The following is a 27,466-nucleotide window of genomic DNA, read 5'->3' on the forward strand; positions in this document are numbered from 1 at the left end:
AAAGCAACTCTGTCTTTATAAAATCACTACATGACTTTTGGAAATTATTTAAGGTACTTAGAAAAATATTTATTCAAAACATCTAGTACAAAGGTGCAAAGACATATCAATGGAGGAAAGTTAGTCTTTTCAATAAATGGTACTGGAACAACTGGATATCCATATGCAAAAAAAAAAGAACCTCAACCCATACCTTGTACCACATACAAAAATTAACTCGAATATATCACAGACATAAATGTACAATTAAAACTGTAAAACTTCTAAAAAAAACGTAGAAAATATTTATGATCTTGATTTAGGCAAAGAATGATCCATAAAAGAAAAAAAATGGATATCATCAAAATGAACAACTTCTCTTTTAAAAACACTGTTCAGAAAATGAAACAAGCTACAAACTAGGAGAAAATATTTGCAAAATATATATCTAACAAAGGACTCATATCCATAATATATAAAGAACTCTTAACACTCAATAAGAAAACAAACAACTCAATTTTTAAAGTGGGCAAGCTTTTAGTAGACAGTTCACAAATTATATGAATGGCAAATAAGTGCATGAAAAAAGATGCTCTGCATCACAGTCAGTAGGAAAATGCAAATTATTAACCACACTGAAATACCATTACACACCTATAAAAATGGCTTAACAACAAGAATAAGAATTGGACAATACCAAGTAAAGGCAAGGATGTGGGAAGTTCTCATATATTGCTGGTAGGAATACAAAATGATACAACTACTTTGGCAAACATTTTGGTAGTTTCTTATAAAGCTAAATACACTTTCCATATTATCTAACAATCCTACTCCTCAGTATATTTACCCAAGGGAAATGAAAACATACATTCACACAAAAACCCATACACGAATGCTTACAGTGACTTTATTCTTAATGGCCCAAAATTGGAAATAACCCAAATGTCCTCCAACTTGTTGAATGGATAAACTGTGGTACCGATGTATATATAAATATGTATATAGAATACAGCAATAAAAAGGGACTACTGATACATACAGCCACATGGATGAATTTCAAATACATTATGCTACAGAATCAAAAGACTACATTCCATAAATAGGGACTAAAAACTGGTCAGGGGTTGCCAAGGACTTGGGGTGACTGGAGAGGCTTACTGCAAAGGGGCATAAAGGAATTTTCTAGAGTGATAGGTATGATCTATATCTTGATTATGCATTTGTCAAAACCCATATAACTGTTTACCATTATAAATTATACCTCAATAAATCGGATTTTAAAAAAGAACAAAATTAGTCTTGTATGCAAAATATTTGTCTTCGATGAAGGTGAAAAAAGAAACCAATTTTAACCAGTTGGCAAGTATTTCCTAAATCATCTCATGACATGTACTAACATAATTAAAGTTTCATTATTTGGAATGAAAAACAATAAATAAACTCACTACTTATCTACATGAGATAGACTCAAATTAAAATGAAATCTACCCTTTTATAAAAGCCTATCTAAGACTTGGGGAAAAAATACGTTTTTTGAGTTTCATATTACAAACAGTCTATCCCTGACTGATCGAGTTGGAAAAATAGCCAAAACACCCAACCTACCAACCAACCAACCAAAGCAATCCTAAAAACCCCACAATACAGCAGAGGTTTGTGGCAAAGTAAAAAAAAAAAACAAATTAACCCTTCCAATATTTCTAAGTACTTATCTGTTAACAATAGCTTTATTCATGAATCACTTTTACTTTTTAATGGAAACTAATAACCTTGGTTACCAGCATTGTTTTAAACTAATTTTATGATTTTAAGGTATCTAGAGTAAATAATCATTGTTAATTGTAAGATTTAAAAGCACTATATTGATCCTCCTAGTTGGGGAGTTACAAATTCGGGGTGATGATGGAAGAACACACATACAAAACATTCTACCAGGTCTGTAGATGGGTATACCATCCTGATCTGTACAGGCAGTCCCCAAAATAAGGAATAACAGTGGCCTCAACTGGATCCCAGAAGCCCCCACAGCAACCTGTAACCTTATGCAGAAATGCAGCAGGTTAGGTGTTGGGAGAAGCAGTAACATTTGCTCAATAAAAATTAAAAACAAGACCAAGTTTCATTTTGTGGAGAAATATGAATTTTCCTTATGTAAATCAACCTGAATCAGTGTGTGTACATACACATATATATTCAGCCTACCACACAGTCATTTGATATTTCATAGAGGTGACACTGCACTACAATGGAAAAAGATGATCTGTTCAATAAATGGTGCTGAATAACTGGATACCCACAGGTAATGAAAGAATATATCTTGACCCCTCCTTCACAACTTACACATAAATCCTACATGGTATTTGTACTGTAAATGCAGTTTGTATCTAAATGTATAAGACAAACCTTTTAGAAGAAAACACAAGGATACTTTCATGACTGTGAGGCAAATAAAGATTTTTAAAACAGAACACAAAAAGTGCTAACCAAAAATAAAAAAAATTGATTAAAAAAAGTGAACATTAAAATTAATAACTTTTATTCATCAGAAGACAGCAATAAGAGAGTTGGAAAAAGAAAGCCAGAGTGGAGAAAATATTTATTTTATATATATATATATATATATATATCTGGCAAAGGACTACATAAAGAACTACAAATCAATCAATAAGGAAGAGGAAGACAACGATAGAAATACAGGCAAAAGACCTGAGCAACCATTTCACAGAAAAGTATACCCAAATAGTCAATAAACACATGGACAGGTGCCCAACAGCAAGTCACCAAAGAAATGCAAATTAAAACCACAATGCAATACACATCATTGTTTTTTAGCCTTAGAAAGGATTAAAAACAAAACAAAACAAAACGAAAACCAACCAGTGAACCAAAAAACCACCTAGACAATACCAAGTGTTGACAAGGGTGTACAGGAACTCAAACTCTTATATAATTGTTGGTGGTAAATTGGTACAACCACTTTGGAAAACTGGTTCCAAACTGTACCTATTACAGTTCATTATACACATGCCGTATGTTCTAGCAATCCCAATCCCAGGTACATACCCAATGGAAATATATACACATATTGACCAAAAGACATGAATAAGAATATTCTAACAGTTCTATCTGTAAATGCCCCCAAATGGAAACCACCCATGAATCCAACTAAAATAGAATGGATAAACTGTGACACAGTCATATAATGGAAAACTATACAGCAAAGAGAATGAATGAACTATCACATCTTACAATATGGATAAACCTCACAAACATAATGATGAGCCCAAAGGCATATTGTATAATTCCATTTATATAAAATTCAGAAAGAGACAAAATGAATTCACGGTATTAAAACTCAAGATAGCGGTTCCTCCTTGGGAGAAGGCCATTAGAGGCTGGAAGTGGGCATAAAGGAGCTTCTGAGGTTCTAGTAATGTTTCCATCTAGGTGATAGTTACAAGAGTGAATTCAGTTTCATGAAAATTCATCAAACTGCATGCTTACGATTTATGTACTTTTATATATTAACGTTTACTTCAATAAAATATACCAAATATATACAGCCTATCACAGATTTGGGGAAGGATGTATTGGGCAAAAGGAGGGGAACGTGGAGAGAAAATAAGATCTGCTACTTCAAATATACAACACAGATTATTCTCCTTAAAGCTACCAAGCCAAATAAAATATAAATTAGGTACTAACCATGAAACCAGGTAGAACAGGCTGAGTAAATTTTGTCTTAAAGGAATACAACAACTGTTTTGAGTTTGCATCATAGAAAGAAAGTTGACCTACAAAGAAGAAACAAAGCCCAATTTATTATACAAAAATATATATAATAATAATAAAACATCCAATTAAGCCTAACATACAATCATGCAGAAAAGAAATAACTAAAAGCATATTTGGGCATTTGTTTTTGTTGTTACTTATAAAGACAGGACTTCAGTCTCATTTGAAAATCAATAGTAAACATGCTTAAATAAAAGCCCAAACCACTTCTCTATACCTGGTTTTCAAGATCATCCATAATCTGGCACAATCCTACTTATTCAACTATAAATTATCATTAAAAACACGGATATTTCTTCCTCCTTATTTATACTATAACCAGAGTCTCTACCCAAATCCTATCTCCATTTCTCTTCTGACTACTTGAAGCCATACTTACTACCCAGACTCTGAAATCATATTATAGTGATTACCACTTCAGTTTTGGTAATTTTTAAAACCCTCTTACAGTTTATCTTTCAAGAGACTCATGCCACTAAAATAACTCTTTCTGACCACCTAATTTTCCTACCTAATGCCTCCTTACAACTCTTCTCACATCTTTTAACTCTACTCCCACCGTTACGGCTATTCTCTTGGTTTGTATCCTGACACTGAGGATAACTTCTGTCTCTTCTTTTAACTCCTATTCTAAATGTAGATATTTGTCCAGGCCCTCTTCTCTCTCTTACAATGTCAACTGTCCCTTAATAAATCAACTACCAACAAACAAAGAGGAAGAGGGGGAAGAAAGCCAACATTTATGCCTTCTATTTAAGTGCTGGCTGCTTTACATGCATTACCTTGAAACAGTAAGCAACCTACACATGTTCACAAAGCTAGTAAACAGCAGAGCAGCAATGCTTAATTATGTGACTTTTGGCAATCTTAAGCAGCCACTCTGTGATGCTCTCTCAAATGTATAGCTTCAGCTCCACTTTTCTCCTGAGTTCTACTGCTGAACTTCTGAATGCTTGCCAGACATGCCACATGATGGTCCCTGCTGCCACCTCACTTGCCCCCCCAGGACTCTTTCTGTTCCCTCTCCTGTTGATGACAGTCATCCTCAGGAACCTCAGTCATCTTCAACTCTTCTTTCTCTCTCTCCACAATCCATATTTAGTTACCAAGTCCTATGAATTCTACTTACACACCATCAAATCCATTCTTCCTCTTGATTCCCCTCTTGCTCAGTCCCTCATTACCAATAATTCAACAAACACTTACTAAGGGCCACATGCCAGGCACTGAGGACATAAGCGAGAACAACAGGCACGTTCCTACCTTTCAATGATGAAAGATTACCAACTGAAGAGTCTCATGCTATCTACATCTCCAATTTCTCCCACCTCAAACCCTTATTCTAATATTTCTAAAAGTAGATTCTCATCATATGACTATAGTTTTTTAAAACCTGCAAAGAAGCCCCCTTCATGACTACTGAATAAAGACTAGTCTATTATAATTATTAAAGGCTCTCAGAACCTGATCCCATTATGCATTTGTAACCTTTCTACATGACTTTCCTTTCCTGTCCCCTTTGTTTACGCTAGCAATTACTTCCCACTACTATCACAGACCATAGGAATCAGAATTTAGAGAAAGGAGATAGAAGAAAGAAAACAAGCAAATGCTGTCTTGATGGTCAGAAAGAAAAAAAAAAAAATGTGTACCTACCAATAAATTTGCCATCTATCCTTAGGAAAACTGTTTAACTGATTATTCAAAGTGAATAGGTAAACAAAATATTCATAACAAAATTGGCATGTCAACATGAAAATTAAATCAGGCCAAAATTAACTTTCTTCCTTTTTAGTAAGAGTAAAGTCGGTAGCTCAAATAATTATTTGGATACATGTTACTTAAAATGGTAAAATCTGGTTCTGAGAATGGACTCAGAATTGGTTACACAAGGTAACATAGGTCACTGTTATTTTTACTATTTATTATTAGCTTAAAGTGTCAACCTGCAGAAAAGCATGTAGAGAATTACTTGTATTTCCTAGTTAAATACTATATCATCTTCAAAAATTTTATAAATTATTTAAGTGACAGAGAAAATATTTATCAAATAACTAATTCAAAAAGTTAAAAAAGTTTTGCAAAAGATAAATACAAAGCTAATTTTTAGATGATTTTAACCAGAGGGGAGGCTAAGCCAAATCCATTAAGAAATTTAGGAAGATAAATGTAATATTCTTCATTTGAGTTTAAAAACAACCATATACTGCCCAATATAAAAGGAAAAAGGTAATCTGAGAGAAGTCCACAAAAAAAAAATCTTGTGGATTAGGTGGCTAAAAGACCAATATGGTTCAAAATGCTGTTATGTTAAGTCATTTAAGTGGAATTAGTGTTGCCAAATCACTGTGCTATACTGGTCACAGGTCATGTGTTCTACTCGGGGAACCTATCTTTAAGAAATACACAGACAAAATAGTATACAACCAGAGGAGATCATACAAAATCATATTACAACATGGGCAACTCATGGAACAGAGAATGTAACCTAGAAAAACAAGGCAAGAGAAGCAATATTAGTAGCTTCTACACAAATATTGATGATCACATGAATGTGTATTAGGGAATGTAATTCTGTTTCTTCAGATGCCAAAATTTAAGAGTTAACAGTCTCAGAAGTTATAGAAAGACAAACTGAGTTAAACAGAAACCTATCCAAGAGCTATCCAACAATGGAACAAGCTGCCTTCAAAGACAATAAGCAATCCCATAAAAAAAAAACAAACCTTCAAACACAGGAGTGTGCGGCTAAATAGTATAATAATTTTACACTATATGGCGGATGGACTAGGTAATTTCTAAGTCTGCTCCAATTCGAAAAATCTGATTCCACCACTCTTTAGAAGTGATAAAACAAGGTAAGGAAGGAATTAAAATGGATAGAAAAAAACAGAGCTGAAGAATAAAATTAGTAAAATCTCAGATTTATTTACTGTACTATCGATGATGTCTTTTGTTGGGCTCCAGACTGCCATCTCACATCCTTCCACTCAATTCTAGAACTGAGATTATGCTTGTTATCAAATCCTTTTTGGTAAAAACAACTTTACCATAATACTAATGCAAATTCTGTAAAGATAATTATCAATGAAAAGTACTGAAAAGCAACTATGATGAAATGATTTAGGAGAAAAAAGTAAATTTACCTCCATCAAAATCACAAAATACACCTATTCTCTCAGGAACAGTAACATCCAAGGCTTTGACTTTATTATTATGTTTTGCTGCAAATGTGTTTTGTAGCCAGTTATTGACATGGATGCACCAACTCGTATTTGTCTTTCCCAACTGATCAAATTTCCCCAAAGTCTTGTATGCTACTCCCACACTGTAGGATTTACAATCCTTCTGGGCTGTGACCTCCCAGTAATGTTGTCCACTTTCAATAACAGTGTCTCCTGCAAAAGATCAGAAAAGTAAACTTGACTTTATCTCTTCCAAGTGAAAAGCCTAACTAGGCACAAAGATTTCTCCCTATCACTCACTGCACAAAATGTGACAAAAAATTTTATTCCAGTCCTCGTTCTATGAGAACCATGTTAGCACAGAGACAGTAAATGCAGAGTACCTGCTTTAACTACTTTTATGTTTATTACTATTTTTCTGAATATAAAATGTTTCAGAACTTTTCTTCCTTATTATACGCTCAAGGGTTATATGTATGGAGCACTATGTAAACCTGAAGTAGAGTTTTAAAGGTAGCAATAATAAGACAATGTGAACCACTCCCCAAACCCCTAGGTAATTAGGCTTCAATAGAAAGACTCTTCTGCAAAGATGCATTCAGTACACAGGCAACCACTCCAGCTCTAAATGAATGGAAAGCCCCACCAGTGTGACCATGATGCCTCTAATATGAGACCATGAAGAATATTACATTTTATCCTACCCAGCACTGTGTATGATTCCCCAGTAAAACGATCTCTGCTGCCTCTTACTGCTGATGGCCTGGAGCCTACGGATGTCCGTTTGGGGGATGGTGTACCACTTCTATATAAACAGGAACAAAAAGAAAAAGAAATATTCTATGTTGTAAATATTTCATAAAACTACAAATCATGAAAGGAAACTTTGAAAAGATTTGTAATTATATTGCAGAAATAGCACCATTTGATTTTATCTGAATTATGATTAAAGAAAATTGTCAATTATAAACACCAAAATATAAGAAATCAACACAAATAACGAGGAAAGCACTAATGTTATACACACTGAACAAGGCTAATCCCAAGAACACAGTAAAGTAAGAAACAACGCTGCAATGACACAAGACATTACTGAATTAAAAAAAACACACAAAAACTGTAATGGATTATAGCGTCTATTTCTTGCAGATAAATTTAAATAAAAGCAAAGGCAAAAACAGGCTCCTTCTTACTATAATCACAGCTAAATATAAGCAGTTGGCATTTTTGTTGTGGATCTTTTCTTCTTAAAAAGAGACCATGCATAAGATAATACCAAGTATTATGAAGTATTTCTCTTACTAAAATGGACAGGTTCCAAGCTAACTACCCTTACATAAACTCAACAGTTCTAGGCCTTATACTAACTCTCAGAAACTCAAAATAAACAAAATGAAAAACATTTTTTAAATAACATTTAAATTATATCAAATCACTGCATTTAAAATATATAAACAAAAATTTCTTAGCAGGAATAGGGATGACTTTTTCTGTATATTCTCAGTACTACTTAGAAATAAAACCACTTTTCCAACAGAGTTGAGTAAGAATTTTTCTTCTTAAGAAAAGATCAATTTAATAGCTTCAACTAATACTGGAATAGCAATCCCTGACAAAGGCAAGGCAAGAACAAAGCTATAATTCTAGAGTCATTTCACATTATTCAGTGTACTTCTTTCTGCATTATTTAAATGTCATCTTGCTATCAGAAAGCAGATTTCCTAGACAGTCTCAAAGAATTAAAACAGTAAACTTGGAAACTTCAAGTATTTTTAGGTGAAAGATATTATATAGTATAATTATAAGTCTATAGCTACAGCATTCATAAATTTAGTTTAATTTTCTCCAAAATTTCAAATGCTCTTTTTGGTAAAGATTAAAAAAAAAAAAAAAAAAACAAACACTCAGGCAACTTACTGCAAGTTCTATTTGACAAGACAGCATGAAACAGAGGTGAATAAGAATTAGTCATATTAAAATTTCAGTGAAACCTGTGCTCAGGCAGGCAGTTAGCAATGTCTTCCTATTAGGAAAACAAAACAAAACTTGAGGGGAAAAACCTCAGAAGTGTTTTTTAGGTCTTCTCCAAAATAAACGGTAGAAATATAAATGAAGAAAGTTTCTGTTCTTTATTGAACATCAAAAATAATAAACCAGTTCAAGTTTCTGCTTGACCAGGTTTTCTAAGTTAAAATTTATTATTCAATACTATTAAGACTCATTAAGAGGGAAAAAAGTAAAACTATGCAAACATCCTCTCCATTCACTGATAACTCAAAAAAAAAAAGGGACTGCATCACAATTTTCTAATTCTATAGAACCTGATCAGTGTTAAAAAAAAACTGATAACAAAAGGTCTGTGTGGTTTTTTAATATATTATCTGGGACTCAGGAAAAAAAGATAACACTACATTTTCTCCAAAATTAAAAATTAAGTGTAGCTCTAATTTTCATGCTCCTGTGTTTGAAATCAATGATTTTTAAACCATATTCCTGAACCAAGGGAATCCACAGATGCCACGCAGGCTGCAGCAGAACTCTGGAGGAAGCCAACTCTAGGCCTCCTGCCCCACTTTTCTGTGTTTAGATCACCCTTCCGAAAATGTTTCATTAGAATAAACTATTTTGTCGCTTAAAAAAAAAGTGCAAAAACCACTGTCTCTTTAGAAGACAAGTAAAGAAAGGGGGTTAAAAATAAAATTGTTCTAATGTGGCTTATAAATAAATTTTAGGTCTCCAAAATCTCTATGCAATTCAAGAACTTGGTAAGATTTACAAAGTTATTCTCCAAAAGTTCATTTGAGACTGATCACCTGAAATGTAAATACACACTCCCCTAGAAAAAAACGGGTGGGCACTCACCATAGTTCACCAAAGACTACCTAATTCAAACAGTCATATTGGACATTAATTTTCTCCCTTCCAAGTTAATTCAAATGTAGATATCAGTAATTAATAGAAAAATAAACATTGTTTTAATTAATCTTGAATGTCAGTATTTGTGGAGAATTAGTTTTGTAACTAGGGAAGGAAGATGGAACATGATAATGTCAGAACACTAGCTCTTCACTATATCTTAACTCCACAATCATGACTATGGTGCTTTTCAATTGAAAGGTGAAGCAAAGAAAGAAAAAAAAAGATTCTGCTGTGGGTAACTGGGCAAGAATCAGATGAAAGGAGATCAGAAGTTAGAGCAGATATGGGTGAAGAATTAAATAAGCCATGACAGATGAAAAGAGGAAGCCCAGTGGGGCAAATCAGTGGTTGCAAACCTGCTGCATATCAGAATCACTTGGGGAGCTTCTAAAAATACAGATTATCAAGTCCCACCCAGATTCCTAAATCAGAACATCAGAGGATGGGGTCCAGAAATAAGTGTTTGAATTTTTAAATAAAGAACTGTGTTTTTTTCATTGTAGCTCACACTCCCTTTATTCAGTGTATTGACAGATGAGTAGAAAAATGGGGACAAAAATTAAATGAATAATACGGGGGGATGGGGCGATATGATCTTTTGCGTGTACTTTTTCACTTTAATTTTTATTCTTATTTTTTGAAGTAATGAAAATGTTCAAAAATTGATTGTAGTGATGAATCAGAGTCCAATCTGATTCTGGCATATGCTTGGCATATGACCAGGCACCTGTAGGACAGAAAACAAGCAGACTGCAGAGACACAGGAGGTGCTTCAAAACAGGCCCGATGAAACAGCTCCTGTTCTTTAAATATTAATTTAAATTGTTTTTAAAACTAACATGGATTTCTTAAAACAGCTGTAGTCTTCTGATTGTATCATAACTCAAAAACAAACTTTCACAAGCCAACCTGCACCTCTCATTTATCAGTAAATACCTTGTCTTGCTATAAAAAAAAAAAAAAAGAATTGTGTTTTTTAATTAAGGATTTTGATGTTCAGCTGTGCTGGGTGGCCACTCTGGTAAACAAACAAACAGAACTCCCTTAACAACGGAAAGGGGTTAAAAGGTGGTCATGAAAAGACAGTACTTACACAACCTACCACGTGGTGCATCAATACCTGGTTGCTATGGCAAGCAAGGAATTTGAATGTGGGGCAGCTGAGGAAGGAAAACAACTACTGGTAGGAACCACATTTCATCCCTGCAGCCTCAGTACACCACTGGTGTGCAACATCTGGCTAAATGAGTGAGCCCATACCATATGAGTAAAAGAAATACGTTATTACCTTCCTGAACTACATTCCTAAATTGAAGAAACACAGGCCTTCAGGATTTTGTATTAAATTAGTAGTGGTCAACTGAAAAGGCTCAAGAGAATCAGAATCATTCAGGAAACGTTTTTCAAAATACACTTAGATTTCATCTCCTTAGTTGGTAGGCCAGAATGTCTATTAGGAAGGAATGTGCATTTTGAAAAATACTCTGTAGGTAATTCAGGGCAATAAACAGCAAGGTAAAACTAATGTGAATAAACAGAAACATTTCACTTAGCACTGCCTGACAATATGTTAAGAGCTTTTTTGATAACCAAGGAAAGAAATTTTTTAAAAGAAAAAATGTATAACTTACCAGTAGTAAAGAAATAAAGGGAAAGCATGGGGGAAAGAAAAATAGATATAATTATTGAGAATGGCAGTTTAATTTAGAGAAAAGTTAAAAAAGGAGAACTCTTCCACTGCAGCATTCCAGTCTTCTGAGCCTACATACACTGGCTCTATTTCCTTCTCTCTTACGGCCACTTTGGCCACCTTACCTGAGTTAAGGCTCTTTGCTGCTGCTAGTATGGATTGTTTTACCAATGTCCTGAATGATCTCTTTGCTACTCAATTCATCTTGTTCACTGGTACCAGATAAACCTAGTTCTGATTCCTCTACTTGAAAATCTTTAAGTACTTCCCTACTGCCTACATATGACTAGGCTTGGCATTTCAGGTTCTTCTTGATTTGGTCCCTAGCTGCCTTCTCACCCCTACACACAGCATTATGCAGCTGAACATTCCACCTGAAGTGTGTTCCTTAAACACAATTTGGCTGGATGCCTCTCCTCTTGTTGCTTCCCCCTCTTTGCAAGTCCAAATACCACACATTCTTCAATTCTTTGAGAATGAGTTCAAATACCATTCCCTTAATGAAGGTCTTCCAGGCTAAATAACTCTTCCTTCTCTGAATTCCTGTATTCACACTTACCATTACGTAAAATCTCTATCTTGTATTACTGTTACCTGTGCATATGTGTGTGTGTGTGTGTGCGCGCGCACACACACGTATCTGAGCTACATAAATTAGAGTATATTTCTTGAAGGCAGGGACAGTGTTTTACCCTTACGAAACCTCCAATATCTAGCATGCCATCCCACACTTGGCAAATATTTAAGGAAGGAAAAAATAAATGTATTTAACATTCCAGAAACAGCTTACATATAAAATACCCTTTAAAGGAGGGAAGGGGAATTGATATAACCTGAAATGCTAAACACAAGCAGTCTAAAAATCTTTGGGTAACCACATCAAACTACATAAGCTATAGCAAATCTAACAGCATTTAAAATATAATTCTCTAACTATGAAATCACTTTCACCAATAATGAGCAAATAAAGAAAGGAAGATTATTCTGAAAAGAAAACACATTCTGTTTTTTGATAGTGGTATCTTCAAGTTAGCACATTATTATTCATGCAATTTGAAATGTTTCATCTTTCTGGCACTGTCATAATAATTTAAGCAATGACCTTTATTTTTTATCCTGATGCTTCTGAAACTGTGTGATTATTATATAGAACATTTCAAACCTGCCCAGTGTCAAATACAAATAAAAGCAAAGCCATAATGTTAGATATATTGAATACAGCATAAGAAGAAAGATGCCAGATAAGAGTAAATGCAGAAAAAAATCAGGTATGGGAAAATAATTCAAGAAAGACTTTAAAGCAGAGCTTATTGTTTTGTTATATACAATAACATCCAAATAATAGGCAGCAGACTATAACGCTGTTAAGTTCAAAACATAAGCTACCAATACAGATAGTCTACATAGAGCAATATTTTAAAGCTTATAAAGGCTGCTGCAATGGCTTCTGCTAATTGGTTAAAAAAAAAAAATTAAAGTTACTGAGCCAAGCTAAATACACTAAGTCCTAGAACTACACAGGCATAGATCATCACCTTGTATGTTTCTTCAGTGAAGTAACATGGACACTGTCAGATAAAAACAGGCAACTGTTAAGAGAGTACTTTATATCTTAAAGTTAACAATTTATAAGAAAACTAGACCAAAATCCTGACAGGGAAATGACTTTTTTTTATTTCTTAATTTATTGCTGCAATTCACAGTGACATTTATCTTGATTACTCAGTTTGCACAAGTTGTCCACTATTAAAAAAGAAAGGCTTCAAATAACTAAGTTCTGACGACAATAAAAAGTCCTCAGCCTTCCTTTTTGGTTCATAATATTGCTAACAGGGGTAATACATGCTACAAGTTGTCACTCAATGCAGACCTTCAGGTGAGACATAGGCCATATGAAAGTCTAAAATTCAGCAATTATAGTAGGAACTTTTCTCTAAGTGGTTCAAGTCTCTGTGTCCATAACTTTAAAGAAATGGAATACTGAAACACAAATGTAGAAGAGGATTAGAAAAGAAACTAAGAAGAAAAGTAATGAAAAAAAAAGTTAATGACAAATTTAAGTACTGACAAACTGTATTACATTTTTCATTGTTACTAATGTAGCATAAATCATATTCATCTATAGAATAAGAATTTCATTACTAAGTTATTGTAAAATAAGAATCAATGTATAAGCATTTGTCCAAATAAAAGATCTAATAAACTTGCTTACCTGCCCTTGTTCTCTTTTCCTTTAATTTTATTATCTTGACCTTTTCCTCCAGTAGGATCCCACTCTACACAAGTATCTTCAACTTTCAGGTTCAAATGGGATGATGAGTTATCCAAATTGAAGTTAAGTGCTATCCAAGACAACATTTCAATTTTTTTTAAAGTAGCATACCTTCACTTTCTGAAGCACAGCTTTAACCACATTATTTTCCTACTTAGTTGAGTCAACACTATACATAGGGAATAAAGTTCAAATTCCTAATTCAACATTTAAGTCCTATGAAGACAGGGCCACAATTTACCATTCCTACTTTATTTTCCGTTCTTATTTATACCCTACACTCTAATCAAATACAATCTACTTGCATGCCCATTGGTGTTGCTATTCCCTCTGCCAGAATCTCTGTCAGCACTCAATTGCCTGTTATTAGAATATGCGTTGATTATCAGTTGATGTTATAACTAAACAGGAAGGGGAGGCTGGTAGAATTGATTATGAGAAGAAAGTGATGTGGTAAAAAACATATTCTGGCGCACACATTTTCTCTGACACTATTACTTAATAATTCCATACCGAAGCTCTCAGTTTCAAGTCAAGACAAGCATAGAGAAACAGGGGCTATGATGGCAGAATCAAGGGAACTGAACCAGCTGATAATTTTCATTGCAATAAGGACAGAGTGGGGAAAAAGTTCACTTAAATGGAAAAACAAATGAAAAAACCAAAAACCATGAAACAAAACTATACGTTTCAGAATATTTGATATTTGGGGGAACTATCTGAACTATCTCAAGAGTCACTGAGAACTGCTAACTTAGGAAATCAGTGTAGCGAGGTATTACCTTATCTCTTTGGAAAATGAGGGTAAAATCATGTAAATTTATTGATTCACAGCTGAGCAATACACAGATCTTCCTATCTTAAAATGCAGTCCCCAGAGTTTCTATCACAAGCAAGGTGTCAATCTATTATGTAGCTGCCAACTAATCTGCTTCTATTAGTTTTATTTTCCTCCCAAAGTCCAAATTTCTGAACTTCTACATTTCACTTAAGGATATTACTTCATTTAGCTAAGGCTTCAGTGTGTCAGTTAAATATGCACCATCAAACAACAAAATAAGCATATAGAGACCCTAACGTTTACCTGGTGAATAAAGAATCCTTTTATTCTCTACTGTTCTGTCAAGAAAACTTTAATTTCAACTATGCATCTGACCCATTGTTCATTGTCTTTATTTATAAAACATTCTAAATATAAATCTACTGACACAAGAGTTTCTAGGAAATGTCTTACTTCACAAATTAGTAGCTTTCAAAATCTACATCTAAACAGAAATGAACTTACAGGAAGAAGAAAAATGCATTTATTCAGTAAAAATGAAAACAGAATTTCTTAATGGACAGGTTACTAGGTTACTAAAAAGGCTACAATCTGCTTTATGAAGCAATTTAATCTAGTTGAAAGCACACTAAGCTGCAGGGAGGACTTATATTACCAAGAAATAAAATGGCCTTAAGAAAACAAGATTAACCTCTATATTAGATTTTAGATAATGCATGTCAGGGCATCTACATTTTTGAGTGAAAGAAAAAATGAATTTAACTCTCAGGTGCCACAAAGTCTTAATTGCTTCTTAAAATCCTAAGATTATTCTCTAATGTTTGATATGATGGACAGAAAAGCCAATAGTAATCCTGATGTCAAGAAGAGGCAACACCACCACTGAGACCAGAAAATATGACAGCACCCAAATGGAAGATATGGGACTCAATCCTAGGGCTGCAATCTTCTCTCTCTTTCTTTTTTCTTTGGATAACTATCCTTTTTTGGGAACTCAGTTAATGCATAGAGACTTTTAAAAATAATAGGGATAACACTATATAATTAAAAAAAAAAAAAGAAAAAAAAGACCAGCCTTAAAAGCAAGAGCAGGTCCCAGACGTTAGTCCTGGCTTCATCCTGTAATATAGCTGGATATTACTTTCCAAGTCTTCTTTGAAAACAAGGCACTAAAGATCAGAATATGGATGTTTTATGTGTTTGATTTGTGTTGGTGGTTGCTTTCTTAGTATTATAAAATCATAGCCATTATCATTTGAAGTTAGAGAGTTATTGGCAATTTATTAACATAACATGATTTACCTTTACAGAGGAAGAAGGGATGATATACCCTAACATTTTTGGCCATTACTCTTGACACTAATGACAATTTCAATGCCAGAAGAAATAGTGCTACTTATTTATATTGGAGAGGCAGAAATTAACAAAGTTCTCAATTTTCCATACCAAGGATCAAGTGGCAGGATATGAAATTTTGATACGCCGCAATATCTACCTCTCTCTCCCTTTCTCTCTAGCACTTCATACATACATTCATTTCTATTGGTTGGTCAAAAAGAGCAGCAGCAAGCCAAATAAATTAGTAAAGAATTGTTCAATGTATCAGTTTTCTTGAATCTGGACTTTTCCTACAGAGCTGATGCTCTCATTAGTAGCCACTTCAATGATATTGCATAACCCTAGAAACTCTGACCCATAGCCACATGACAGACAAATTTTGTCCCGGGTCTCCCTGATGGTCAGGTGTGCCTCAAAGTTGAGTTTCAGTGTATCCCCATTACAGGTATTTACCCAACAGTAACAAACTCACAAAAAAAAATAGAATAAAACTTAGTTTCTCTTCCAAAATCCCAAGACCAAGAGTTTGACTAGCAAGTCCCAAACTCTGCGAACAGGAGCAGCCAGCCCAGCTCCAAGGAAACAAGCCAGAATGTGCATAAAAAGGTACAATTTGCTACATTTAGGTCCAAGTTTGATCACTAAATACAAAGGATAAATGAAAAGGAATCAAAGAGGACCAGAAGAAATAAAAAGAAATAATGCTCCTAATGGGGAAGGATGATGATGATAATAATGCAATTTCACCTTGACGAGGGCTAAGAACAGTTGAAGTTATATAGAAAAGAGTATCTGCTTATAAATACGACTATACTTTGAAATGGCAAAAATCTCTGAAGAAAGCTCCAGTAAAATCTCAGTTTGATAACAAGTAATTGAATGTAATTGCATTTCTTGGCTATGTTATCTTTAGTTCTCAAATAAAAACAACTAGTAACCTAAACAAATTTCTTCAAGTTAGTTTTCTGTAGACCTGTGTGATACAAATACATTTTTCTGAGTATGTCTTGTCAATAACTTATGGGCTTCATATTTCATTTTATTCTAGTATGATAAGTTTCCTTCAGAGCAAAGCAAATTTCTGGCATGGAAACCCACTCAAATACTATATGAACTAGAAGTCAGCAGAACACCCTATAAGGTCCAAGTACCTACAACAATGTGTAAGGTCTGATTCTGGAAGTGATCCAGACACTTATCTCACAATTGGGAGGATCCTTATATTATGACCTTCAAATAGGGAAATATCTGAAAGATCTTCACCAAAAAGGAAGTTTTAACTAAATTCAAATTTATCTCAGAGAGTAAGAGAACCTAGGTTCCTGACCCACAATAAAGGCTGGCACAAGGGATCCTGGGCAAGTCATTTAACATATCTGCACTTTTATCTACAAAAAGGAATTAATTAATTATGTATATTTTACTGACTTCATACGATGGTTTTAGTGATCAAATGAAGAACTCTGTAAACATTAATAAACTATATAAATGTTAATTACTGCAGTAAGATTCAAGAAAACAAAAGGATGTGTAAATATACACAGAAGATGTACTTCCCCATTATTGAGCAACAATCCATTGCCTGGGAAAACTAAGCAAATCTTAGTGATGCTTACACATTCATATACACTGAAATCTTATAATCTAGAGCACCCACCAGAGAATGCAGCACCATCTAAGTTGATTTTACCCATCTGAATACAATCCTAAAGGAAAACCAAATGAACATGGAAAACTACTACTACTGTCCTATTTTTATTTAAGCACCATCTTATAATTCCCACTGTTGGGATTTTGGGTAGTTAGGAACGCCTCCTGTCAAAGAACTCTTGAATAACTTCAGATGCTAAGGTTTGCATTATGCTGTACAAACAGATATTGATCTTACCTTTGGTCTCCAGAGTCACAGGATCAGAGTACTCTCCAGCCACAGCCTTGTTACAAGCTCGCACTCTGAAATTCATATACTTTGAATCAAATTTTAAGCCTGAAAAAATGAGAATGGTTTTCAGATATGAAAAATAAAAAAAATCTACCCCAAAGGTATGATTATGAATCTTCAAACAGATATACTGTCCTCCTCGGAAATATCTTTTTATTTGGGAAGAATAAGAATTTATGTGGTGGATAATGCTTAAAATAAGAGGAAGTATGATGTATTATTTTTTCAAAGGAAATAAATTGTACAGTTTATTAACTTTTTTTCAAACTGTGATAAAAGGATATCCTTCACAGTATTATCATATAGTTGTGTATTCATCACCACAGTCAGTACTTGAACATACTCACTACTCCAAAAAAACAAACCTCTTTGTGTATAACCTGGTCAGTCTCTGGAACTTTGGGTATCTGTGTGACACCCGAAACTCAAGAGATAGAGCTTGGCAGCTATGAATGTCAGTATTACCTCATACAGCAACTATTTAAAAAGCGGAAAAAGGGTTCAGACTTCAAGAGATATGAGATATGAATGAGGCAGATCTGGTTAGGACTAAGGCAAATCAGGACAATATTGACTAGGTTTTAAAACCTCAAGTTCTGTATGAGACCAAGGGAAGAGATGTTTATTTGGTGGGGGATCTATATTTTCTGCAGCACACTAAATAATTAAACTTATATGGTCAGTTTATTCAAACACCATAATTACATGGAACTCCGAATAGGAAGTGAGATCTGGTAGGTTTGTACAAGTTAATGTGAAATCCCAATACATCCCGAAGTAATTTGGGCAGAGAGTAAAAATATATTTGCAGGTTTCCCCTGAGGAGCTGTGGGTAAATGTGGAAATGTTGGACTTTCCCTCCTGGGCTATGGCTGGTATTCTCACAAACACTGATGACTACCATTTAGTAGGCTGAGCCCTCAATCTTGGGGCTTGCCCTTATGAAGCTTGTTACTGCAAACAAGAGTCTAAGCCTTCTTACAATTGTGTCTACAAGTCTCCCCAAGAGATCCTCTTTGTTGCTCAGCCCACTTGGCAGGTAAACTCACTGCCCTCCTCCCTACCTGGGACATGACTCCCAGGGGTGTAAATCTCCCTGGCAAAGTGGACATAACTCCCGGGGATTATCCTAGACCCAGCATTCATGAGATTGAGAAAATCTTCTTGACCAAAAGGGGGAAGCAAAATGAAACCAAACAAAGCTTCAGTGGCTGAGAGATTTCAAATGGAGTCAAGAGGTCACTCTGGAGGGTATTCTTATGCACTACATAGATATCCCTTTTTCGTTTTCAGTGTATTGGAATAGCTGGAAGGAAATACCTGAAACTGTCAAATTGCAACCCAGCAGCCTTGATTCTTGAAGGCGACTACATAACTATGTAGCTTATATGGTGTGACTGTGTGATTGTGAAAACCCTGTGGCTCACATTCCTTTATCACTGTATGGACAGATGAGTAGAAAAATGAGGACAAAAACTAATATAAAATAGGGTGGGTTGGGATGAGGGATAGAATGCTTTGGATGTTTTTACTTTTATTTTTATTCTTTATGGAGTAAGGAAAATGTTCAAAAATTGATTGGGATGATTAATACACAACTATATGATGGTACTGGGACCAGTGATTCTACACTGTAAATAACTGTATGGTATGTGAATATATGGCAATAAAACTGAATTTTAAAACAAAACAAAACAAAACAAAAACAAAAAGGGTATCCTTTCAAGCCTTGTTATAAGTGGCATTTGATTTAAAGAGCCATCCCACAATTTAAACAGCATATTCAAATTCTGGAAAGTAGATAATTGAAAGAATTTTTATATTTATAAACCATTGTCTTTTTATGTGAAAAATGAATTTAAAGAGGAAGTGATTCACAGAGATTAACAGCAAAACCTTTGAGATTATCAGCTCTAGATTAGAATCTTAGTCCAAAAATTAAAAGTAGGGGATCTTTGGCAACTTCACCGAGCCTCAGGTTTTGCATCGGTAGAGTAAAATGATAAAGTCAACCTCATAATTGTTGTAAAGATTAAATGCAATGTACAGCTCCTGACAAATGGTGAGTATTCAATAATGGTAGCTACTAATGTTACTGTTTACTCATTACAAACAAACAGCTCAGGTAATAATATTTGGTCATTTCAAATATCCAAAATCCCCTAAATACTGACAAGTCTTTTTTTTTTTTTAATTCAGTTTGAGATATATTCACATACCATACACTCATCCATGGTGTACAAGCAACTGTTCACAGTACCATCATATAGCTGTGCATTCATCACCCCAATCTATTTTTCAACATTTTCCTTACACCAGAAAGAATAAAAATAAGAATTAAAAAAAAAGGTAAAAAAAAAACACACAAATCATCCCACCCCCATCCCACCCTATTTTTCACTGAGTTTTTGTTCCCATTTTTCTACTCATCCATCCAAACGCTGGATAAAGAAATTGTGATCCCAAGGTTTTCACAATCACACCTGACATATCTTTTTGAAGGCATTTCAAAAGGCCAGCACACCAATTCCTAATATCAAATAACAGCTCTGTTTTAAGTATTAACATGAAGTTAATCCTAAAAAGGTAGAAGAAGGTATTTACAGTATCAGTGAAATGTGGGTATTGTGTACATCTGAAAAACTGACAGCTTTTTTGTTTCCTCAGAAAACAAGGTAAAAATTAAATGCTAAAAAATAAAACAAGATAAATTTTTCAAAATCAAATGTTACTCTGAAATACTGTTTCCAGAACATCCCTGTTTGCAAATGTCCAGAAGCAACAAAAACGAACATTTTCTTGATATTTTAAGAGAATTTTACTTCTGTAATAAATATCTGAAGTCAGCTTGGCTAAATAAACTTAATCATCCCTTCAAGTTACTCAAAATATTTTTCACAATTACACTTATCTAAGAATGATATTCATGAAATGTAATTGTTTTACCTAATAGTGTATATTCAGTACCCTTAATATTATCAATTATCTCCCAGCATCGCTCATCCTTTACACGTGGAAGTCCATCAAAATTAGTTTTCCTATGTTCCAGTATAAAATGGTCAATCTTTTTATCTTCTTCTGGCATTCTCCAAGCTACTGTTACAGAGTTGTCAGCCACCAAACACTCTACTGGATCTATTTCTGGAGCTTTGGGAACTGCAGGGGAAAAAAAAAATACTATAATACTTATCAAATATTTATGTAAATCATCCAAACCATGCTTTTTCATTATGCTTTCGAACTATGTTCAAGTGAATTAGGTTAAGAGAAGGGATACCCCATAAATGCAAAATAACTATTTTTTTCAAAGCACCTTTTATTGCTAGACTATAAAATATGTAGGTTTCAAAGTTTTTCCTGGACCTATCCAAAGTTTATTAAAATCCTTGTTGGCAAAAAGCAAATTTCTACATGCTAAGGATAAAGAATCAGTCAAGAATGACTGAACACATTATACTTTTTAATCTGTTATTGTCAAACAGCTGGAGAATATGAAACAAATTAGTTTTAACAAAATAGAACAAATTGCTTTGAATTCAACTAAAATAATTCAAATATGTATTTTCACTATATTTTAAAAACATAGTTTATTAAAGAATTGCAATTTCTTGGCACCAAACAAAAATGAACCCTCCCCGACACAAAATAATTAAGGATTTTTAAATGTTTCTACTAAGTGTTCTATGATCCATTAAAATAAACTAGAAAAAATCAGCCACATTTAACATGCATGAACATTAATCAATCTCTTTTCCATAAAAGATATTTTCCATATGTATTTTCCATAGTTCTTCAACATTAACAGATGTCCCATTTACATAATAACAGGCTAATTGGAGAACATGGTACTCCAGTAACACAGATGTGTCTGAATTGTATGAAACTACATAGCCCAGCAGGTTACTATCTGTAAATATTTTATCAATTAAAAAAAATCCATTAATGTGATCCATCACATAAATAGTCTAAAGAAGAAAAACCATACGATCATATCAATAGATACAAATAAAGCGTTCTACAAAATCCCAAAACCATTCATGATAAGAACTCTTAGCAAGCTAGGAACAGAGAGGAACTTCCTCAACTTGGTAAAGAATATCTCAGAAAATCCACAGCCAATATCATACATAATGATGAGAAACTAGATGCTTTCCACCTAAGATCTGAAACAAGGTGATGATGTCCCCTCACTGCACCTATTCAACATTGTTCTGGGAGTCCTAGTTAATGCAGTAAGACAAGAAAGGGAAATAAATGTATACAGATTAGGAAGGAAAAAAATGTCTTTATTTGCAGATGATATAATTGCTTATATAGAAAATCCGAAAGAATCAACAAAAAATCTCCTGGAACCAATACGTGCTTATAGCAAGATTACAGGGCATGATGTAAATACACAAAAGTCAATTACTTTCCCATCCATCTGCAATGAAAAATATGAAACCTGAAATTTTTAAAAACACAATACAATTGACATTAGCACACACAAAAAAAGAGAAAGAGAGAAATACCTGGGTATAAAATCTAACAAAATATGCACAAGATCCATCCAAGGGTAACTACAAGCCCCTGATGAAAGAAACATAAGAAGAGCAAAATAAATAGAGATAGGGAAGCAAAGGCATGTCATATTAAAGAAGAAGAACAAGGTCAAAGGAATGACACTGCCTGACTTCAAGAAGTATAAAGCTACAGTAAGGAAGACAGTGTGACATAAGTGAAAGAGTAGGTGAACAGATCAACAAAACAGAACAGAGATCTCAGAAATAGTCCCTTCACAAATACATTCAAGTGATCCTGACAAAGAAGCAAAGAATTAAGGCAAAGATCTTAAGCCATTCAGAAAAATTAACTCAAAATGGATCACAGATTTAAATATAAAAGCAAAACTATAAAACTTCTAGAAGATAACAGAAAATTTAGGTGATCTTGGACTTGGGAATGAGTTTTTAGATACAATACCAAAAGCACAATCCATAAAAGAAAAAAACTGGTAACCGGACATCATTTAAAGTACAAACTTCTGCTCTGTAAAAGACACTGTTAAGAGAATAAAAAGACAAGCCATAGGCAGGGAGAGAATATTTGCAGAACACCTATCTGATAAAGGACTTGTATCCAAATTATATCCAAACACTTAAAATTGAAAACAATCCAATTTTGAAATGGACAAAAGATGTGAAGAGACACTTCACCAAAGAAGATATACAGATGGCAATTAAGTACATGAAAAAATACTCAGCATCATAAGTCATAAAGGAATTGCAAATTTTAATAATGAGATACCATTACCCACTCATTAGAATTACTAAAATACAAAACACTGACAACATCAAATACTGACAAGCATGTGGAGCAAAAGGGACTCACATTCATTGCTGGAGGGAGTGCAAAACGGCCATTTTAGAAGATACCTTGGTAGTTTCTTACAAAGCCAGAGTCTTATCACATGATCCAGCAATTGCTCTCCTAGGTATTTACCCTAATGAGTTGAAAACGTATGTCCACTCAAAAACCTTTATACAAATGTTTATATTTATAGCAGCTTTCTTCGTAATTCCCAAAAACTCTAAACAACTGAGATGGCCTTCAAAAGGTGAATGGATTAACAAACTAGTATATCCATACATGAAATATTATTCAGCAATATTAAAGTATTATTTAAAGCTCAGCTGGAGAAAGCAGGAGTTGAGCACCAGGTGAGAAGAAAAGTAGAAATACAGTCCCACCTTAGGCATCCTATATTCTCAGACTGGTTATTTGCATGATGCCACCATAGTTTACCTAATTCTAGAATATGCACCTCTTGGAGCAGTCTACAGAGAAGCTTTCTAAGTCTGATGAACAGAGAACTGCTGCTTATATCACAGAATTGGCAGATACACTGTCTTACTGTCATTCAAAGAAAGTTATTCATAGAGACATCAAGCCAGAGAACCCACTCCTCGGATCAGCTGGAGGTTTAAGATTGCAGACTTTGGGGGCTCAGTTACGTGCCCCAAGCTCCAGGAGAACCACTCTCTGTGGAACCCTTGACTACCTACCTCCTGAGATGACTGAAGGCTGAATGCATGATGAGAAGGTGGATCTCTGGAGCCTCGGAGTTCTTTGCTATGAATTTTCAGTTGGGAAACTTCTTTTTGAGGCAAATACTTTACCAAGAAACTTACAACAGAATATCAAGGGTTGAATTCACATTCCCTGACTTTGTAACACAGGGAGCCAGGGACCTCATTTCAAAACTGCTGAAACATAATCCAAGCCAAAGGTCACCTCTAAAAGTACCTGAGCACCCATGGATCACAGCAAATTCATCAAAACCACCAAGTAGACAAAAACACAAAGAATCAACTAGCCAGCAAGATTCTTAAAGAATCTTGCAGGGGAAGAATTCTTTGAGCCAGGGGGCTGCTGTATATCTGGCAGAAAAATGCTACTGAAACTCAAATCAACTATTCACTGCTGGCCCTCAATCTTGATTAATTTTATTTTTTTATTTACTAAGCAGGCAGTACCTCAGTTATTTCTATTCAGAAAACACCACTTCAGTAAACCTGATACTCTCAAGTGAAAGCAGCAGAATTGTGCTAATTTTACTGGCCTCATAACCCAGAGGCAGGGTTCAACTGCAGTTGCCCCAACAGCCCACGCAGTGAGGAGTCTTGTGGAAGAAACACAGAGTCTGGCTGTGGAAAGTGACGATCTCCAGACTTGATTAAAGGGCTACGCAATAACCTTTCAAGTACCTGAGTGTGTGTATAACTTATTGGGTGGCCATGCCTGGCAAAGCTGTTGGAATGAATACTTGATTCTTTTTTAAAATGTTAAAATAAAGACTTTTGCATAGACTTGTATTTTTACTTCAATAGTATCCCCTTGGAAGGCTCTCAATGTATGTCCAACCTCCCATCAAGCCTGTTGGGTGCTTGGTTCTTCAAACACTTACCCCCTACATGAGACTTTGTAAAATAGGAACATGTGCTCTACCTCCATTTCTCACAGCTGTTTCTAAATGTCAGGGCCTTATTATTTTTTTTATTACACTGGAGTTATGGCATGTGTGCAAACTTCAAAAATAAATCAATGCTTAAATACATAAAAAAAAAAGTAATGAGCTATCAAGCCATGAAAAGACAATGGAGGAACCTTAAATGCTTATTACAAACTGGAAAGAAACGAGTCTGAAAAGACTCATACTGTATGATTACAAATATATGACATCTGGAAAAGGCAAAACTATAGAGACAGTAAAAAGGATCAGTGGTTGCCAGGAGTTCAGGAATAGGAGGTCAGGTGAATAGGTGGAGCACTAGGGACTTTTAAAGCAATGAAACTATTCTGCATGATACCGGATACATGATATCATGCATTTGTCAAAACCCATAAAACAGCACAACACAAAACGTGAACCCTAATAAACTATGGAGTTCAATTAATAATACTTTCTCAATATCAGTTCATCAATTGTAACAAATGTACCACACTAATAAAAGATGTTAAAATAAAAGAAACTGTAATTGGGGGGGAAAGGAGTATACAGGCACTCCATGAACTATCTGCTTATTTTTCTATAAACCTAAAACCATTCTTAAAAATAGTCCATTAATCTAAAAACTAACAAAAAATTATACACAAAAATCAAAATGCCAAGCAATGTGAGATCTAACAAAGTAAACTAAACAATTTAGCAAAATAATCAAGACCAAGATGAAAGGAATTTTTAATTTTTAATTTTCAAGTGAAGGAAGGGGGAGAGAAGGAAGAAAAATCTCCATTAACTATAGAGTCTTCAAAGTTCAGCTCCTTTGCACTATGTAATTGTACAACAAATACTTGGAATTTGATACACTTTATAAGCAGGACAATTGACAACCACAGATACATTTATTATTTGTCATTATGGTTAATTTCCTTCAACTGTCTTGTGGAGTTTTTGTCCCTATAATAGATAACAAATGTTAGTCTCTATTATTACAACATAAGCAAAGTAGACCACTATTCATTGCCAAGATAACAGACCAAAGACATTCACGGATATAACATGCTCTGCTTCACCTACATGTATGGAAACATAAAGGCCTATGGCATGGAATAACTATACAATTCTGCTGATGCATAAATCTGTACTGAACGTTCCGGGGGACTGGTATAAAGATGGAGTCACTTAATTTGTGGGTGAGCCCAGCTTGGGCTCAACTAACTCCTCACTATCTACATCTCAATTCAGCTGCCATCCTAGTAGGACTGCACTGGCAATGAGATCCTTTCTTTTTTATGAATACCGGCCTCCAAAACAAAGCCAACTGCTAAGAGTAGTGACCAAAGTGAAAATCTTAAAAATCTAAGAAAGTGACAATATTTAGGAAGGAAAAAGTTAATTTAGATAACTTAAGAGTGGTAAGTCAAATTAAGGTTAACTTGGATTTCCACAAATAAAGACTTGCAAATTTTCACTGTTCCTTAGCCAAATGAAGAGAAAAAAAAATTTATGCTGCTTTAAGATTTACATATTGATGTTCATTCAGAAAAATCTTGCAGAAAGTTTTTATGAGAAACTTTATACGTAATACATATATTTACCTGGCAAAAACTTCAAAGTTTGCAGCATCTGTCTTTCCTGAGAGAAATCCACCATTAAATGAGTCATGTTGTCACTGACCTTTGGCTTCAAAGAAAGGCGAAAGGCCGAAGCCATTGTGACTCTACGGCAAACACAAACATACTTTTTAAAATAAAAGAATGGGAAGTATCAAATCATGTTCAATTTATAAAATGAAAACAGAAATTGTTTCACTTGATTTCAGAAACTTATACAAAGGTAACAAAGTCAAAAGAAATGTGCTTAGAATCTTTTGAAACTTAACTAAAAGAAAAACTGTAAAATGTCTTTTAAATTTAAGCCATACTGAAGACTTTTACCAACTTTACTCCTGCCTGTTATCAAAATGCATACATTGCAAATATCACAAGACATATATCCAGCAGAAATGATCTTTAACAGACCCAACATTCATCTTAACCTCTGCACACTCACTTTCACTGACTTCCTGATGGCAACCTCACTCCTTTTCTTATGCCAAATAATGAAATGTAAATCCTGATTCATCCATTCCCAAGTAGTCATACTATCTCACGTACCCTCAAATAAGAGCAGAGGGAGACTGACCAAATAGTGTGTCACCTGGAGAGGAGAGAAGGGCAATCCTGATCAGTGACCACCGTATACTAGTAGGTGACTCTAATGTATCAGCATCCCAGCTACAAAGAAAGCACAAGAAACAGCCTTGGGAAAATAAAAGGGATTCAATAAATATTGATTGGATGAATAAGGAATGAAAAACAAAAAAAGAAAGATGCCATGCCACACTTCACTTTACCCAAAGTATAGGGAAACTCTTCTGCCAATTAAAACTGGAAATTAAATGAAACCCTCATTATATTAATTTGTAATTTTATCTCAAATCTCAATTTTCCATACCACAGCAAATTTCCACAAATATCACAAAGTAATTTCCCTTACTCTGTTTTTTCAAAGAATGATACAAAGGTACTATTTATGAATGTT

The 27,466-nt window shown here is 34.3% G+C and overlaps 1 protein-coding gene across 4 annotated transcripts in view; it reads right to left on the bottom strand.

Annotated features, from left to right (window-relative positions):
- The window catches only part of FSD1L (fibronectin type III and SPRY domain containing 1 like), an 86,683-nt gene that overhangs the window by 7,065 nt on the left and 52,152 nt on the right, over positions 1–27,466 (bottom strand). For 2 of the 4 annotated variants that reach the window (XM_037797324.1, XM_037797327.1), the window contains 8 exons: positions 26,482–26,603; positions 20,848–21,057; positions 17,848–17,946; positions 13,781–13,910; positions 13,104–13,136; positions 7,664–7,764; positions 6,921–7,172; positions 3,685–3,773 (listed from right to left, as the gene is read on the bottom strand). In XM_037797324.1, the coding sequence (XP_037653252.1) occupies positions 3,685–3,773; positions 6,921–7,172; positions 7,664–7,764; positions 13,104–13,136; positions 13,781–13,910; positions 17,848–17,946; positions 20,848–21,057; positions 26,482–26,603 (1,036 nt within the window). The remainder of the gene's footprint in view (positions 1–3,684; positions 3,774–6,920; positions 7,173–7,663; positions 7,765–13,103; positions 13,137–13,780; positions 13,911–17,847; positions 17,947–20,847; positions 21,058–26,481; positions 26,604–27,466) is intronic. The other 2 variants (XM_037797326.1, XM_037797325.1) reach the window with 2 other exon arrangements.

The sequence above is a fragment of the Choloepus didactylus genome, chromosome 10 (assembly GCF_015220235.1).
Source record: "Choloepus didactylus isolate mChoDid1 chromosome 10, mChoDid1.pri, whole genome shotgun sequence".
In the NCBI taxonomy this organism is placed as follows: domain Eukaryota; kingdom Metazoa; phylum Chordata; class Mammalia; order Pilosa; family Megalonychidae; genus Choloepus; species Choloepus didactylus.